General features: G+C 36.8%; 4 protein-coding genes across 5 annotated transcripts; 3 read left to right on the plus strand and 1 right to left on the minus strand.

Moving 5' to 3' along the window:
- The first annotated feature begins 221 nt into the window (after nucleotides 1-221).
- On the plus strand, nucleotides 222-2,512 carry LOC121809631 (stem-specific protein TSJT1-like). Its single transcript, XM_042210357.1, has 4 exons — nucleotides 222-484; nucleotides 896-1,136; nucleotides 1,237-1,357; nucleotides 2,065-2,512. The coding sequence occupies exons 1-4, from the start codon at nucleotides 282-284 to the stop codon at nucleotides 2,253-2,255; spliced, it is 756 nt and encodes a 251-aa protein (XP_042066291.1). The 5' UTR covers nucleotides 222-281; the 3' UTR covers nucleotides 2,256-2,512.
- A 6,084-nt stretch (nucleotides 2,513-8,596) lies between these two features.
- Nucleotides 8,597-11,220, plus strand: LOC121806540 (ATP sulfurylase 1, chloroplastic-like). The gene is made up of 5 exons (XM_042206620.1): nucleotides 8,597-9,288; nucleotides 9,837-10,242; nucleotides 10,329-10,589; nucleotides 10,680-10,766; nucleotides 10,871-11,220. The coding sequence occupies exons 1-5, from the start codon at nucleotides 8,783-8,785 to the stop codon at nucleotides 11,006-11,008; spliced, it is 1,398 nt and encodes a 465-aa protein (XP_042062554.1). The 5' UTR covers nucleotides 8,597-8,782; the 3' UTR covers nucleotides 11,009-11,220.
- A 1,263-nt stretch (nucleotides 11,221-12,483) lies between these two features.
- Nucleotides 12,484-14,696, plus strand: LOC121809966. 2 transcript variants are annotated; one of them, XM_042210826.1, is made up of 4 exons: nucleotides 12,484-12,630; nucleotides 12,699-12,848; nucleotides 12,923-13,054; nucleotides 13,182-14,696. In XM_042210826.1, the coding sequence occupies exons 1-4, from the start codon at nucleotides 12,600-12,602 to the stop codon at nucleotides 14,420-14,422; spliced, it is 1,554 nt and encodes a 517-aa protein (XP_042066760.1). In that variant the 5' UTR covers nucleotides 12,484-12,599; the 3' UTR covers nucleotides 14,423-14,696. The 2 variants fall into 2 exon arrangements, with proteins under 2 accessions (XP_042066760.1, XP_042066762.1); XM_042210828.1 differs by having other exon boundaries at nucleotides 12,702-12,848.
- On the minus strand, nucleotides 14,666-15,887 carry LOC121807795 (calmodulin-2/4-like). Its single transcript, XM_042208111.1, has 4 exons — nucleotides 15,723-15,887; nucleotides 15,471-15,628; nucleotides 15,292-15,372; nucleotides 14,666-14,973 (listed from the first exon to the last, which is right to left on the minus strand). Exons 1-4 carry the CDS (start codon nucleotides 15,796-15,798, stop codon nucleotides 14,836-14,838), a joined length of 453 nt encoding a protein of 150 aa, XP_042064045.1. The 5' UTR covers nucleotides 15,799-15,887; the 3' UTR covers nucleotides 14,666-14,835.
- Between the last annotated feature and the right edge of the window lie 2,633 nt (nucleotides 15,888-18,520).

An 18,520-nucleotide genomic window follows, 5' to 3' on the forward strand; every position in this document is an offset into this window, starting at 1 on the left:
TTTGTCTTCAAAATGCAGTGCTCGAGAACATTTAATTATCCATTACAATAACAAAGGTGACTTGACTAGTTGTTGCCACGCCATTGGATAGGATCCTACCCTATCTTTTATTAATATCTTCATGTTAATTTACTCTAATATCCTCATGATGAAGGGCATTTCCGTCCAGCCACACATTCTACACAATTCTTCCTTTTTCCTATTTAAACAGAAAACGGTTTAATTGATTTTTTGCACTCTTTCATTGACTGAAATCAAGAAATCCAATTCGTGAAAATAAAATGTTGGCTGTTTTCGACAAATCGGTGGCGAAATGCCCCGATGCATTGGCGCAGAACCCCCAAAATGAATCTCTTCCCGCACTGGAAGACAAGTTCTTGGCCACCTATTTCTCGTCCGTACACCCGGGCTCTGTCGTCATCAACCTCGCTTCTGCCGGATTCATGGCCTACTCTTCTGATCGACAGACCCCCCTTCTCCCCAGGTTTTGTTTCTTTCAATTTTTAGGTTTTTTAGCTTTTTTTAGTGATCCGATTTACTAGGTTTTAAGTTGTTTTCATTGAGCTTAGCTATGTGCTTATGTATGTGAATCTTAAATGTTGAGTTTGTGAATTTAGTTTCATTTTGTTTCTCTTAACATTAGATTGTTCACGATTCTTCACTTAATTGGTTAAAATTCTTGAATTTGATTCTCTCAATTTGGTTGTAGTGTAAATGAATTGCATTTGTCTGTGATGCTTGTTATGTGCATCATTCTCTGTAATCAGATTTATGTGGTTAATTACTAAATGATTATTAGAAAGATTTGTTTTTTCACACACTAATCTCCTCTGTTTTTTGATACTCCACTTTAGATCACTTTGGGTATTCTGATTTGTGTGTGTCATCTTTGCAGACTGTTTGCAGTTGTGGACGGCATATTCTGCTTGTTCGAAGGGCATATCCAAAACGTCGCCCACCTTAAGCAGCAGTATGGGTTAAACAAGACGGCGAATGAGGTGATCATCGTTATTGAGGCTTACAGGACGTTGAGGGACAGAGGCCCGTATCCTGCTGATCAAGTGGTCAGGGATATTCAAGGGAAGTTCGCCTTTGTCCTCTTTGACATTGCTTCGAACAATGCATTTGTAGCATCTGTGAGCGATCCTCTAATCCTGTAGTCCTTAAATACCACTCTTATCTTGTGATTCTTGTTGCAAATTTGCAATGCATCTCACGTTAAATGTTTTGGTATAGGATGCTGATGGCAGTGTTCCCTTCTTTTGGGGGACTGATGCGGATGGCCATCTCGTTCTCTCTACTGATGGAGAAGTCGTGAAGCAAGGTTGTGGAAAAACATTTGCTCCCTTTCCTAAAGGTACTGTTTTTAATGATGGGAATGAGGATAGAACGAATCATTAACTATTTTTCATAGAAGTCGTGAAGCAAGGTCTAGCTTACTTCACACTACACAAAAGAGTTTGGCAAGTGTTTGTTTGACATGGCATGATTGGTTTTGTTATGAAATAATGGATGCTTAATTCAATCCTTGAATACTGAGACTAATAAAAAATCTAGAAGCTGAAATATCTCAGTACAAATAGGTAATAGGAGTACTTCATAAGGTAAACTGGTAGAGGCTGGTAGAGGCTCAAATCATTATGCTTCATAGGTTTACATATTGAGTTATATGAGAAACTTTATCTACATAAGAATTGCTAAGCCTCTAAGCATTCAGTTTCACCTCAAATATGTCTATTGCTCTTGTCATATGTCACGTGTGCACCTTGTTCGCCCTTGATCACCAGTAAAATCGAGAATGGTAATATTCTTTGCAGCCTATTTGTTGTCACTGTGACTGAATATTATCATAGTGAGATGGATGCATGTATAAATAGGAGCTTGATAGAATCGCCTTGTAAATGAGTTCCGAGTTGTTATGCTGGCATAAAAAGAAGTCTCTTGTTTTCAAAATTTAGGTTTATCCAAGTTAGTACCATATCTCATAGAATTGGTTGAAAAATGTTTTTCTTGAGTATATCATCATTCATCATCAAGCAATTCATATTTTTCTGTATTCATCAGGATGTTTCTACACATCTTCTGGAGGTCTCCGAAGCTACGAGCATCCTGTTAACGAACTGAAGGCCGTGCCAAGAGTTGACAGCTCGGGCGAAGTTTGTGGTCTGACCTTCAAGGTGGATGCAGAGTCGCGCAAAGGGAACACAGGAATGCCTAGAGTTGGAAGCGACGCCAATTGGTCCCAAAACTACTGAGCAATCTAATTGACTGACTTCATCACACTTATGTCCGAGGCTTATGTTATTAGGGGCTGTGGATTTCTCTCGTATTTATCTACTATGATGAGATCGAATCGAGCACTGTCACGCTTTTGATGCTCTGTAAAACAATGTCAGTAGCTTACTGAAGCCATTTTGTTGGCCTTAAACCATACGTAAATAGAATAAACAAGACTACGTTGAGGTTGTATTTTGTATACCACTCCATATTTACACAACCTCTTGTGTTATTACATGTTTGTTTTGTGTGTGTTTGGGCATCATTGGTGTTGCTGTAGGGCAGGCTCCATCCTAGTTTTCACAATGAACTCTTCTTAAAGATGATTTGTGTGCTGCAATGGTATATGTTATGCATCAAAATAATGTTTTCTTATATGGAGTATTAAAATACTTATAAAATCTAATTATGATATTATATATTATTTCTATGTTTTCTTTTGTTGTTATACACTATAATATTCAATAGACTTATAGATTAAAATACAATATAAATTTCAAATAAATCTATAAATTAAAATACTTATAAATTCTATCAGTTATATCAAGAAATATACTGATGCACATCAAATCAAGTAATCTTGAAGTTAATTAATTTGCTGTATTAACATCTTAAATCGAAATACCTAAATTACACATAAGTAGTACTATTATTGTAAATATATGAAGTGAGTATTATGGTTAATATTTAAAATTGTTGTTATCGGAATTTGAGAAAAGACAAGAAAGTAGTGCACTAAAAGGTATCCTATGAGCACCCTTGTGCTTGCAAAAATGGTACATGTGCTTGGAAAACCCATTATAACAAGCACATTAAGAATTTCAGGTGTGTGCTCTGTATGAAACTTGTTGGAAGGTTTTGCAATCACTCAAGTCCAAACACAAGGCTTGTGAGTATCAGCCCTTGCTCATTATAAGGTCAACAGACCTGGCCGTCTATTTATAGTTTACGAGCAACTGTATATGTTCGGAAATTTGTGGGCACACTCCATTGCCCTCGGAAAATCATCTTGCGAAGTTACATGCTCGCAAATCTCCTCATTGTGATCAGAATTTAATCAATTCGAGCATAAAATTGAGCTAAGGAAATTTTGAGCATTCTATTGTACTCGAAATTTTGGCCTCTTTTGCGAACACAAAAGTTCTAAACACAATGTCAATAGGCATTGTAACCAAAATATGTATGGCTAGTTATCTTTTTCGAATTCCACAAACACTAACATCGAGTATTATCTTAACAACCCTCTAAAAATGTTTGAACTTAAATAGAATATACAGTAGTATCGAAGCTGTATTGAATTATGTAATATCAAATCCTTTGAGATATTATCTTGCAACAAGTCATTTTCTCGATTTTCTAAATTGGGATTTGATCTAGCTGGCTCTATTTTGAATTGTTGGATGTCGCAGAGTGTTTAAAAACAAAAAGAAGAAAATTTGAATGTTATGATACTTTTTCAATTAAAAAAGCATACATATGCCTTATCAATTGCCACTTTTATGGGAACATTGCTAGGCATCACTTATAAACAAATTAAACCATCAAAAACTATATGGTCCCCCTCAATCAATTGCCATATACTTAGCAGTAGCACACACATGATGAGCCTCATAGTGTTGAGTATGTATGTATAATGTGTGATTTTTAAACAATAGAAAAATATTTTGATGGTAGGGGTTGGATACTAATTTTATGACCTAATTTTTGAAAGATTTTTATTATATCATTTACTGAATATCCATGTATATAATGTGAGATTTCATAAAAAAATTGTAAATTATTACTACATGTTTAAATTTGTTAAATATGGTTATTACATGGTTATAACAATAAAACACACTGCATATATATATACATATAATTAAGAACATGTAGATACATATGTCTTGATCCAACCCTAAAGTGAATAAATGCTCTTACAGAATACTCCTATAAAGATACTCTCACTAGCATGTCTGAAAAACCAGCATGGTGGAGGCGTGACATTTTTTAAAATTACACCTAAATTTATATAAATATTGGGACCACTTATTAATTATTTCTTCTTCAAATTTGTATTACTATCTTTTTAGCCGAAGAACTATTCCCCTCTCTGATTCTTCCTCTACTTATACCCTCTATCTTGCCACTCATTCATCCATCAAACAAACTCTCTTGATCACTTGTTTCATTTCTTTCTTTCTTTCTTTTCCCGTCGTGTGATCGTGTTGGGTAAAGCTGCCAGCATGATCTAAGCTTCCCTTTTGAGTCGGGGAAGGGAAGCTTAGGTCATGTGGCAGCTTCATCCTATGCCATTTGGCACGAAGATTCAAAATACCATGCTTCGTTCCTTCCGTTGTTTTTTTCAATCAACTTCTTTAATTTACACAAGAAAACCCTAGTTTTCCCCCATTCTATGGCTTTTTTTTCAGATTAGGGTTTCTGTTTCATTTCCATTATAGATTTGACATTTAATTTTAATGGATGTTTAGGAATTCTCATGTATATAACTAAATATTATAGAAAAATCATTCAATCTAGCTTGAACGGAAGTCTTGAATGGTTTTGCTAATTATTCCAATACCCCTTTCTATAAATTCCTAATTGTGCAGACTAATTTATTTCAAGGGTAATGTACACATTTGTTTCAAGAAACCATTTATTTTCGCAGTTAATTCTTTCCTATTTCCTTTTAATATGAATTTTACATGATAAAGTTTAAAATTCAAACGGGGCTTCAATCTTTTTCTCGGAAAAAGAAATGTTATTTAAGATTTTTTTGGCTCATCCCTTTCATTCCAAAAACTAGCTAAAAATTGCTTTCTTGTTTTTCTGGTGTTGATGTTGAAAACCTTGTGCATTAATTATAGTATATGGTTTTAACACTTCTTCAGATGCATTTATAATCACACTTTTCATAGGAAGTTTTTCAGTCTGTGTGTTTTTAAACTGATCGATCAGAAAACTGTATTCCATCCGTCCAACAATTTAAGAATCTTTATTTTATTTATGATTAATATATTTTTATCAGTTTCTATTTTATAAAAAACTAAATATAAAGAAAATACTTTTTATTGTGGTGGTGAGATACATCCATCGTAAAGGAATGAGTAAAAAATTTTACTCGGGGAAAAATGCATATTGAGGTCGTAATAGTAATTAATTATGGTTAATTAGATTTATGTGAACTAATATATTGATGCCAAGCTGAATTTCATTCTATGACTTAATTTTGATGCCCAGTGCTTATTCTCTTGTGTAAATATTTTTAAATTCATTATAATTGCATGCTAATTATTCAAGTTGAGAACCAGTGGGATACTTTAAATCAAATTCAAGAAATTATAATATCATAGCTAGGGAGCAACTTTTAGTTATATTTTGGAAGTTGATATATATATATAGTAGTTTATTGAGACATAGTGAACATAGAAGTTAGTACAATTTACTATCATACAATTCTTGTAGAAAGTTAAACATTTAGTAAATTAATTGTTAGTTGACTAATAAATAGTCATATTTTAATTTTAAGAATCCAGATAAGATGATGCGAGCTATGAATTATGCTACAATATTATTAAATCAGTTTTTAAACCTAATACTCAAAAGTGAATTTGTGAATATGATGTTCAAAATTATTTGATTCTTATAGGCTTCAAATGAAATGATGCTCATAAATAAAAGAAAATGTTTATCAAATTCTAGATAGAATGCTGCTCAAAAGCGATGATACTACTTTAAATCTCATAAGCCAAAGGTGATATCACTCCAAAACTAGTTATGATAATTCAAACAAGCCGATGCTAAGAAATTAAAGATGAGATTTCTAAATATCTCGCTCGAACTTAAGCTATTCGATATCTAAATTATCTTCGCATTTGAGATAAAAGTGTCATGATCTTCACATATTACAATTCAAGATCCAAATGTGAAGATATTCAGAAATAGATTGTTAGCCAAGTTCTAAATAAGATAATACTCCCTCCGTCCCGGGCTACTCGCTCATTTCTTTTTCGGCTCGGAGATTAAGGAATGAGTGTATAGGAAAGTCAAAAATGACGGCGGTAGGTGAAATTTTTTACTAAAAATGGAAAGAGTGCAAGTAACTTGGGACGCTCAAAAAGGAAATAAGTGCGAGTAGTGCGGGACGGAGGGAGTACAATTTTGGTTTTCAAATTTTAGACAATATTATGCATATATAATTATATATACTCATTCTAACACTTGAAGTGTATATAAATGAGATTATACTAAAATATTAATTACTAGTATGATATTTCAATCTCCAAATAAGATGAAACTCAAAACTGATTTATTATATCTTAAAAGAGTGGGTGAGTTCAAGCCCACATGTCATTTTTTTATCGTTCAAGGCCGAGTAGTGACACACAAAAAGTTCAACTTTCATCATATTCGTAGTATATTTTTCCTTCCTATATTTCTAAATTATTAAATCCCAAATCATTTGTTTTCAACATATCAAATGAAACTTAGGTAAAAGAATATATTTCTTTAATTAGCAAAAGTGTAATTGAGAATAACGACCCAACACGCACGGGTCGTGTTCGTGTTTGTTGTTATCGTGTTCGTGTCGTTATCGTGTCGACACGATAACGACCCGACACGCACGATTTGCCACCCCTAATATCAACTCTACCACAATTTTTAATTTAGTCAAGTTAAATTAGTTAACGAATAATTTACTCAAAGTCTATTTCATATGATATAATCATAAAAATAATGTAATACATTACAAATCACCATTTAGAGTGATTCAACAACCGATTTCAAACGGGCTATACACACTAATAAAAGTTTAGTAATAACTATTTGTATTCGTGGGAGCAACACAGTTGATTCCGGAGGAACATAGTTGCAAGAATAGTAATAACTATTTGTAATTTTGTATAGTGTTATATTGTGAAATAACCTTTGTCAAATCAATCTTTTTTTGTTAGTCAATTATATTTCAGTCAAAATAAGGAAACTAATACACTAGTACTACTATTTTGCAAAAGTTTAGGAAGCAAAATCAATCTTTAATACTCCACCTATGAATGAATCAGGACTTTATGAGGGCGTTATTCACTTGGATAAGTCAAGCCCTCTTATTATTTATTATTTCCTCTTTATTTCTCTTCGGATTCGGTATCTCCATATTTATATTAATTTAATTTCCTCCAAATGTGACATTCAAAACAAAAATTAAACTAGTACAAAAAATAAATTACGTCAACTTATCCAAATTCTTAGTAATTAGCGTGGTTCCTGTGTATTTTGGCGATATTCCTCATTTATAAAAATAATTAAGCACCCGAACCGCAATTAAAAAAGCACGATTTAGTGTCCAATTAAAATTAATCGCAAAATGGCTTCGTTACTAATGATCCAAAATGGGCATATTATTCTCACAGTATATTACACTAGTTTGGGAAATGTACTCCTATTCAATAGGATCGTTAATTTGGGAAATTTTATTCAGTTACGTCCAAAAAACTATTTAGGACGGCTATGCATTTTAAATAAAACTTTAATGTTGGGGTTTTATTCTTTTCCCTATAACATCAAATTTATCATTATTACTGTGAGGAAATTACAATACCTATAACAAATTTTGAAGTATATGTACACTAGTTTGGAGACATACTTCAAAATTTGTTATAGGTATTGTAATTTCCTCACAGTAATAATGATAAATTTGATGTTATAGGGAAAAGAATAAAACCCCAACATTAAAGTTTTATTTAAAATGCATAGCCGTCCTAAATAGTTTTTTGGACGTAACTGAATAAAATTTCCCAAATTAACGATCCTATTGAATAGGAGTACATCATTCGGATTGTGCAAAATGGCATGTTTGAATATTCATTATATTTTTTTACAATGAATTATTCTCATTCTATGTTATTATAAACTCGATATAGGCGTATAAAATAACTACTCATATTGAACAAGCTAATTTTTTTAATCCATTTTAGAAATTCATATAAAAATAAAATGAGATATTTATTCGTAAACAGAGGAAGGACTGTAAATATGTTATGTAGTGTTAGCTAACTTTTTAGCTCTTGAGTGTCAAACAATAGAAAAATTGATTATAATCGATCGATAACCATCTTTGACAATAAATCCTATATTTAGTTGTCTCAAACGTTCAATTTAATTGCAGCATTAATTTGGAAATTTCGACCAAACAATTGAAGTTAAGGCTTTTGTTTCTAAAATTAAGTTAAAAAAAAGGTGGAAAGTGAATGGAAAGAGATGAAACCAAATAGAGTCCACATTCATCCCCCCAAAATTTGCCCCGACCTTATAAAAACCAGACAAATCACATCTCTTGTTAATTCGGTGTCATTCCCACTCATCATTCAATCAACGGCACAATTTCCCCAAAATACCCTCCCTCCCCCATCTTATTTCCAGCATCGCCCTCCTAATCCCAAATTCATTTCCTAATCTACCCCTAATTTATGTCCATAAACCCACCTCATTATCCCACTAACCTGATCGAGAGAGAGAGGCGATAATGGCAGCCAAGGCCTCTCTTCACCTCAAAGCGTCCCCTCATTCCATCTCCAAATTACCAAAACCATATTCCCCCGCCGCTGCCTCCGCCGTAGCCCTACCAATCCGCCGCCTCCGCGGGGCGACCCTATCGGCGACCCGGATTTCGGCATCCCTAATCGACCCGGACGGCGGGAGGCTCGTGGAGCTGTTCGTTCCGGAATCGGAGAAGGGATCGAAATTGAAGGCGGCGAATGAGCTGCCGAGGATCAAGCTGACGGGAATCGATCTGCAATGGGTGCACGTGCTGAGCGAGGGGTGGGCCAGCCCGCTCAAGGGCTTCATGCGCGAGGCCGAGTTTCTCCAAACACTTCATTTCAACGCAATCCGACTCGAGAACGGGTCCGTCGTCAACATGTCGGTGCCGATCGTGCTCGCCATCGACGACGCGGAGAAGAGCCGCGTCGGGTCGTCTGCCAGCGTGGCGCTCGTCGATGAACGCGACGACGTCGTTGCTGTTTTGAGCAAGTAAGCTTTTTGTTTTATTTAATTTCATCTTAAATTAATTTTGCATTTTTATTTTGGTGAATACTTGTCGCAATGCTAATTAGTCCTTACATGCATGGAACGGCGTCGTTTTGGGTAGTCAAAATAGTCGATGAATTGATGATGCTGTGAAATCAACCATGAAAAATGGAATTGATTTCGCTGTCAGCATAGCTGAGTTAGGTTTTGGGAGCTACTTGAATAAAAAACAAGTAATGATTAACCAAATTACTAGTTAGTGGAGTAGTTTATTAGTATAATTGAAGATTATAATATGAATCAATAATGCATGTTACTGTTGAAAGTGTATGTTGCTGCTTGGCATGTTCTGTATGTGAAATGGGCTGACGCAGAAATTTAGGGGCTGTATATATTCTAAATTTCAATTTGCAATTTCAAGATTAATAACTTTGAATCGCTTCAGCCCATTTCACAATAATTCACACATAATAGACGCTTTTACACAATAATTCGAAGAAAAGTTAGCTTGTTTTGGCGATAATGATCGTATATTGAACTACAATGTGCAGTATTGAGATTTACAAACACAACAAAGAAGAAAGGATAGCAAGAACTTGGGGTACGACGGCACCCGGTCTGCCCTACGTAGACGAAACCATCACTCATGCCGGGAACTGGCTCGTCGGTGGGGACCTAGAGGTCATAAATCCGGTCAAGTACGAGGATGGCCTTGACCGCTTCCGTCTCTCCCCTGCTGAGCTGCGCGACGAGTTTGAGAGGCGCAATGCAGATGCTGTTTTCGCATTCCAGCTGAGGAACCCTGTCCACAACGGTCATGCGCTCTTGATGACAGATACTCGTCGTAGGCTACTTGAGATGGGGTACAAGAACCCGGTGCTCTTGCTCCATCCCTTGGGAGGCTACACCAAGGCCGATGACGTGCCACTGAGCTGGCGGATGAAACAGCACGAGAAGGTCAGTCGTCGGGATGAGGCTTGTGTGCTACCTTCTAATCTGTTCAACTTAATGTTGTTGTGACATTAGTGTTCTCTTTTGATCAGGTGCTGGAAGATGGTGTTCTGGACCCGGAGACGACAGTTGTGTCGATCTTCCCGTCGCCAATGCACTATGCTGGCCCGACCGAGGTGCAGTGGCACGCAAAGGCTAGGATCAATGCGGGCGCGAACTTCTACATTGTGGGTCGGGATCCGGCTGGTATGGGACACCCACTCGAGAAGAGAGACCTCTATGATGCTGATCATGGGAAGAAGGTGCTGAGCATGGCGCCCGGCTTGGAGCGCCTCAATATCCTTCCTTTCAAGGTATGGTGCCCAAAAATTGATACTTTAATCGATCATCGATTCATATACCTGTTTGTAACAATAGTAACATGAAATTACTATTCCTCTCAGGTAGCTGCTTATGACAAGACTCAGAACAAAATGGCATTCTTTGATCCAACAAGGGCACAAGATTTTGTGTTTATATCTGGCACAAAGGTAACTTCTTTCTCTAGTTAACAGAGCTATGAATTTGAACCTCATCATTGGTTGCAATCTGCAGAATCTTTTTTCTCAGTCTTGATGTCTTTATCTGTGTGCAGATGCGTACACTTGCTAAGAACAAAGAAAGCCCGCCCGATGGTTTCATGTGCCCCGGTGGGTGGAAGGTTCTGGTCGACTACTACGACAGCCTTTCTCTCTCGGACAATGGGAGGGTGCCGGAGCCAATTCCGGCATAAGTATCATCACATGCTGGCTTGATAGAAGAAATTTGTGTGGATTGAATAGATGCCAAATGAGGCAAAACTCTTTGACTCAAATCTGTGTAACCTAGTGCGATGAATGGCAGTTGGTGTGATATATGTGTTTGCTTTGCTGCAACAAATAGAAGATTGATTTTGGTGTAAATGTATGCATACATTAAAATATGAGCTGTTTGCATTGATTCAAATTGGTATCTTGTTTGCTTTATATTTTTTGGAGGGATTTAGATCCATCTGCTGTATTGAATGAAATTGGGGCAAAAAGATTATTGTTTTATCAATATTCAATTTTCATTACTCTTTGTACTAGAAAGTTTTCAAGTAAAGAATATAGCAGATGCATTCTTTACTAATTGAATCTCGCGTTATATTAATTCAACAAATACTGATTTAAAGTGAAATTATCAAAAATATTTTATTGACAAGAGTAAGACTTTAATTTCAATTTTATCACTTAAGGGATGTGTTGCTGCTATTAGAAGCACAACATAATGAATCCAAATAATGATTCAAGCAGTTTTATGTCGATTTGTGATTTGATGTTCTAAGCTTGATGATGTTATCCGGTCATAGTCAAATGATGTATATCATTTCCTTCCATTTCAAAAGGATATAAATTCATTTTACCTTTAAAGAATCTCCTAAAAATGTATTGGATATTTAATTATGATGAGATTTAGGCCACCGCCACCCTAAGCTTTACCACCAACAAAAACTAATGCATAGATAAATCCCACAAATTCCAAACTTCAGTGGCGCTATAATTTTTTTAGCTCCATCATTAGCACAGCTTTATAAAGAAATAAAAACTATTCCTTACAAAGAATTTCCAAGTATTGCTACAATCATTTCATTCAAATGCAATTTAGGCCCTTGTACATAATGGTGCAATATTCTATGACTACGAATCACACTAAATAAATGAGGTAGAAGACAATCAAAACACAAGCGACAATATTGAACATAGACATGTACTGATGAGATAAAATACGAGAGTCTAACGCGGTCAGAAAAGACTATTCCCGACTCCAATACTGAGTAGGGTGGAGTATTAATTTTAATGACAAATAGATTTGTTCCTCCAAAACATGACAAGAAGCCACTGGATTCAACCTGTGTCACTGCTAAATTTCTAAGCTGGCCAGGAAAAAGATGTGCACACTGACACACACACACACAGTTGTCTTGGGGCCTAGAGAGCATTATCTTACTCTAACATGGCTTTTAATTAGTTTAATCCATCATTGCAGAACACCAAAGTTTAGAGCAAAGAAGGCTGCACAAATGTTAAAGGAGGGGCCAAATTAGCCCTTTTTTGTACTTGAAAACTTTTGAGTTAGAAAACAAGTCTAAAGCCTTTTGCTTTAAGCAAACATATGCAAAAGTGGGTTGTATTAATTAAGTAGCAAACACTCTGGCACTGCCAGTGTTTGCTGCATTAAAGCAAAAGTCTTTGTTAGTTCATATATTAGCATTGTCTGAATTCTTGCATACTTGTTGGTGTAGTTCACATTTCAGTTGAGAAATGTGTTGCTTCATTTGCAGAGTGAAGCCAATACTATAAGATATGGGAAATCAAAACACTTCAGGGCTAGTAGGTATGTGTGATCATTTTTCTTCTTGTGGAAAAACTGTGTTTCTCGTTCTTGATTGGTTTATTTCTTAGAAGACGAGGAGGCCAAGAACGAGGCACAAGATAACGGGCATGGAGTTAGTCCACCTCATGCAGTGACAGAAGAGAAGCAGCCTGTGGTCCAAGAATCTGTAGCAGAAGCTGAGAGTGATAAAACTCCTACTGTTGAAATACAAGATAAAGGTTAGTGAAATCAAGATTTTGGTGTCATTTATGATTTTCTACTACAATATTTTAGATGTCTTAATCTTTAGCAGATATTGAGGATCACAAGGGAAATTTTGAGGGTTCTGAGGCTGTGATGGATATCAGCAGCAATGACTCGGATTTGGGGGAAGGAATGTCCAAGTTGAGTGATGAACAAGACCAACAACCATGCACCTTGACAGGTTTCTTCCAATTTAAACTACAACTCGCACTAAAATTGTTCCCCAAAAAAAAGAATCATAGTTAGATAGTAATGTCAATGAATTTAAATCGATGATCCAAATCAAGGTGTATGTATTGCTACTTCAGATGTTCAAGAAGAGGAGAATGTGTTGATGGATGGGGATATAGAGGTTGATGATCATGATGCAAAGAAGAATGAGGAAGACTCGGTTTTGGCTGATGCGCCTTCTGTTGAAGGCGCGTTTTCAGAAGCATGTGCGCATGGGGAAGAGCTTGGGAGAGATGACGAGCCTCCTGTAGAAGAGCAGAGTGATTCCTTCAACACTGTCGATGAAGCTCCAAGAACTAGTTTGCTAGACTCATCTACATCACTAAATGAGCACGAAAACGAGTGTTCTGCTCTTGATCATGAAGAGAAACCAATGATCCATGAATTAGGCAGCGGTGATGATGAGCCGTCTGATCAAGAAAATGACCAGCTCTTGACCAGATGCAGCAGCCATCCAAAAGAGGTGATCAGGGCCGAGTTTGAGATCAACGGAGACCATCTACTTGAAGATGCAGAGAAACAACAAGACAGTGAGCCAACTGATCAAGAAAAAGACCAGTTCTTGACCAGATGCAGCAGTGATTCAACAGAAGTGATCAAGGCCGAATTTGAGATAAACGGAGACCATCTACTTGAAGATGCAGAGAAACAACAAGACAGTGAGCCAACTGATCAAAATGTGCTTGAAGAAGCCATTCATTTGGAGAGTGATGCATCTGTTACAGAAGATGTCTATGAAACTGAGAGTGAAGCTACTGATAAATGTGTGATAGAGCTGAAATCTTCAACAGAAATCTACACACAACGCCTTTCTATTGAAGCAGCAGAGGCTGAAACTCCACCGGCCTCAGATGAAACCGAACCAAATCCAAGCTGTGTAGGGGCTCAAGTTGAGCTCAGAAAATCTCCAAGCTTTGATTTTGGCATATCATTTGACACGAGGTCTGAAGAATCTGATCAAACTCCTCTGCTATATCAGGACAAGACAGCAAGGAGAAGCCTCTCCAGCTGCTCAAATCTGAGGTTTCCAAACACAGGTGTTAAGACAGAATATGTGGGGAAGACATTGCAGTTCCAAGCTGTCCAACTGGAGGAGAAGACTATCCGAATGGAACGAAGCAACTCTGAAAACGCGCAAAACTCACTAAACAACATGCAAGAAAAGGCCAATGCTGTCAGAGAAGATGCACACACAAATGGCTCAAAGGCCTCTCCATCAAGAGATGAAGCTGCAGTGTCACCAAAGGGTAACAGGAGGCGAAAGGCGAGATCCTCCCTCTTCACTACCTGCATCTGCTGCACTACAGCCATCAGCTGAGTTGCAGAAAACTGATACTTACAAAAGATTTCTCTGCTTGGTTATTTTTCTTTCTTTTTTCCGGTTCGTCTCTTCTTCCAGTTTTTTAAAGTTCTTGAGAGGAAACACAGCCATCATCTCTGTCTGATTACACTTTTCTTGTATTTTGAGTTGGTTTTCTTGTTTGGAGAGATTCTTTCATGGATTGGGGAAAAACAAACATATGGTTTGCAGTTTCCCATGATTGTAACATGTACTATTATCTTTTGCAACATTATCTGAAGATTCTTGTTCATTTGAACTAAAAATTTGAAAGAATACAATCAACAAAATCTGAAATTTCTTGCATCAGGATTGACTAATTGATCCTAAGGTTTGCACAACAATGTAATAAATGGAATCAAAATACCAAAAAAATTAAACTTGAGATATTTCTATCCAATGGCCATCATCATCTTCACAAATTCATCATAATCAACCTGTCCATCACCATCCAAATCAGCCTCTCTAATCATCTGTTCCACCTCTTCATCTGTCAACTTCTCACCAAGATTGATCATCACATGCCGTAGCTGCAGAATTGATAGTTTAAGATTCAAGAAAATCCCCAGAAAATATTGGTATTCAAAACTTTTTTTTTTTTTGCATGAAATGTGTTTAAAGAGAACCATTCAAAGAACTAGTTGACTTATGATAGATCTATTTCAAATAGTAGTAATATTATTATATTAATTTCTCTTCCTTTTTATATTTAATTTGGTCAGACCACAGTACACATAAGGTACAGATAAAAGTACAATAAAAAGTAAAGAAAGAGAGTTGTTAGCTGTCAGATTAAAGACTATATCTTGATACTCACAAAAAAGAAATGAAATAAATTGAAAATATACCTCAGTGGCTGAGATGTAACCATTTTGATCTTTATCAAACACCTTGAAAGCTTCTTTAAGCTCTTCCTCTGCATCAGTTTCCTGATTCAAAACAGCACACACAGTGTGTTAAAAACAAAGTAGTAAAAACCAAAGTGAAAAGAAGAAAAGTTAATAATGTAAGAGTGAGTTAAGTTAACCTTCATTTTGTTGGCCATGAGGTTCAAGAACTCAGCGAATTCAATGGTGCCATTGCCATCGATATCGACCTCGTTGATCATGTCGTGGAGCTCTTCCTCGGTGGGATTTTGATCTAGAGACCTGATCACTGTGCCCAATTCTTCTATGGTTATGCAACCTGCACTTTCATCAATCAACAAGATTATATACAATACATCAAACAACATATATATATTGATAAAAACAAGAAAATGAAGTAGAAATTAACACACCATCTCCATCTTTGTCAAAGAGGCTGAAGGCTTCCTGCAATTCAACAATTTGCTCTGCATTCAGTATATCAGCCATGATGATTCTTTGGGGCTGTGTGTGTGTGTGTGTTTGGAAAAAGAGAAAGAGAAAGAGAATGAGAGAGAGAGTTGAGTATAGCACAAGGCTTGGGGTGGTATATGTAGACTTTGAAATGGGGCAGCAAGGACTAGGAAATACATTTAATTCTGGTTAGAAATTACTCAGAAATATTTTTTATAAATCAAAGAAAATTGAGGAGTCAAGGCTATGAGTCTTGAATAATAAATATAATAGGAGTATATTAATATTAATCATGAGCGTATCATATCTATAACACTATTTTAGTCTAGGTTGCACATCTAACCACGTCTTCTGTAAATTCAAATAAAAAAAATTAGTAAATAAATAAGAAGTAGTGTAAAAATTAAAAAAAAAAAAAATTCGTGGAGATAGGTTAAGAAGAATGTGTATAGTTGGACGAAAAAAGTTCTAATTGACACTATGATGGTTTGACTTTGCATCTCCATGGGAAAAGTGTGAATGCAGAACAACTGTGCATATATGAATGAGTCTCAATACTTAGTCATGGAAGCATCTATTTAGATGCAAATCATATAAGTGCTGCCAATTTTTTTCTTAGTTATAATTAATCAAAATATGTTTGCAAAATTTCGAAATTAATTAGCAAATTCACATCAATAATGTCGGGAGATGGCAATGTGTTCGGACCACCAAATTTGTATGGCATAGACAGAGTAGCTAGTCCGCGTGAAGTGAGCCAACTTCACTTGAAATTCAAACACCATATTTTATTGAAAAAAGAAATTGTACATTCTCATTTATAATGGTTTTTATTAAAATTACAGCTGTTTGGTTTAATGTAAAGGGAACAATCCGAGTTTGAAATTGAATAGGGCTTAAACTATAGATAGAGGAGATGTATCATATTAATTGAGAGAGAGAAGTGGACTTGTAGTTGCAGCTGTAGTTAGCTTGCAACTTTTCATGCTCCCTATCTCTCACGAGAATATGCATTTTTTCCTTTTTAGTCCATCTTACAAGGATATGCACTTTCTAATTTTAGAAAATCTTTTCTCTCTAATAAAGTGGAACTCATTCTCCATTAACAATACTTTAATTACTTTTCTTTTTACATCTCAATTACTTTACCAATTTTAGATTAAAATCTGTGTCGTCCCCAAAGTGCATGTATATTCTTTGGGGACGGAGGGAGTATATTATACTAGTGATACTTTATAGTATGATAGTGTGATAAAATTATGCACAAAGAGTCAGAGACTATATTTCTTATGCACGTGAGAGTTCTGAATTCTATGTATCAAATTAAACTTATTTTATTAAGAGTTATTTGCAAGATTTTAGGATTAGCGATAAGATACGTGCATGGATCTAACGTGTCAATTTGTTCATAATCTTGTTTTGAATTATTTGAATTAGAAATTAAATATTGAATTTCATGCTTACTAATGCATCCCTCAAGATAAGGCGTTGTATACTGGTATGTACTAACTCTTTATGATAATCACATAAATAATTTTTTTAGATTAACTCCTACTTCTTAGCGCTACTAAAAAGGCGATTAATGATGAATGATATGATACCACAATTTTTAGGGTTTTATATATTATAGTATCGCCGAAACAGGTGTAGTAGTAGTAAAAAGGTTGGCAAAGTAGACTTGGGCTAAGAGCCCATTAATGAGAAAGTTAAATAATTAGTAGGAGTATAAGGCCACCCGCAACGCGTCACGCGGGTGGCCAGTATCCCGTCACTCAGGGATGGGACGGCTGCGCGTCTCGTCCCAGCGCCCCGTCTCGTCCCAGCCCGTCACCCGTCCCGTTCTGCCGTAACGAAACGCGAGACGGCTCGCCACGCACCGAGGAGACGTGGCGCGCTCCCAGGCCATACGTGACAACCACTCGCCGTCCCGCGAGTGGGCATCGTCACGCTGACGCAATAATTCAATTTTTTTAAAAAAATTCGAATTAAATAACAAAAATAAAAAAATGTGAAACGGATTACCGTTAATAGCCGTTTTTTTATTTTTATTTTTGTACTCTATAAATAGTCCTAATTCATCCTCATTTCACACACAACTACACATCTATTCTTCTCAAATCATCTCCATTTTCTCTCCAATTTTCATCTAACATCTCATCACAAAATGTCCGGCGACGAAAACTCCGGCGGTGGCGGTGGAGGCTCCGGTGGGTGGGATGTCAACGCGTTCGGCGACTGGGGGAGCATGTACAACACATTGGGTGGTTCCGGTTCGTCAAGGTCGGGCACCCAGGGTTCGTCGACGCCGGGGGGTACCAACCACCCAATTTTGATGTTGATGCATACGCCCGTCCCTCCGCCCCGCGGTATTCGCAGGGATTATCCTAGATTCAGGAGGATTATCCGGTTCAACCCACTCCGGAAGAAGGCCGAGGCGGGGGAAGCTCCAGGGCCGAGGCGGACGAGGAGGAGGAGGATCTAGGCCGCCATCCGTACGGCCCCAAAGAAACCCTGGCGGTGTACAACGCCTGGATCAACGTCTCGTACGATCCCATCGTCGGGAATCAACAACCCCGGAAGTGCTTCTGGGAAAAGGTCATCGAGGCCTACCACGAGATTAAGCCGAAAAAGACCCACCGCTGCACATATAAGATGTTTCGCGCTCAATTTGACCGAGTCGACAGAGAGGTCAAACGATTCTACGCCATCCACAAGAATGAATCGGCTCATTACCAAAGCGGAGCCACATAAGCCGACA

Source organism: Salvia splendens, chromosome 6 (assembly GCF_004379255.2).
Source record: "Salvia splendens isolate huo1 chromosome 6, SspV2, whole genome shotgun sequence".
In the NCBI taxonomy this organism is placed as follows: domain Eukaryota; kingdom Viridiplantae; phylum Streptophyta; class Magnoliopsida; order Lamiales; family Lamiaceae; genus Salvia; species Salvia splendens.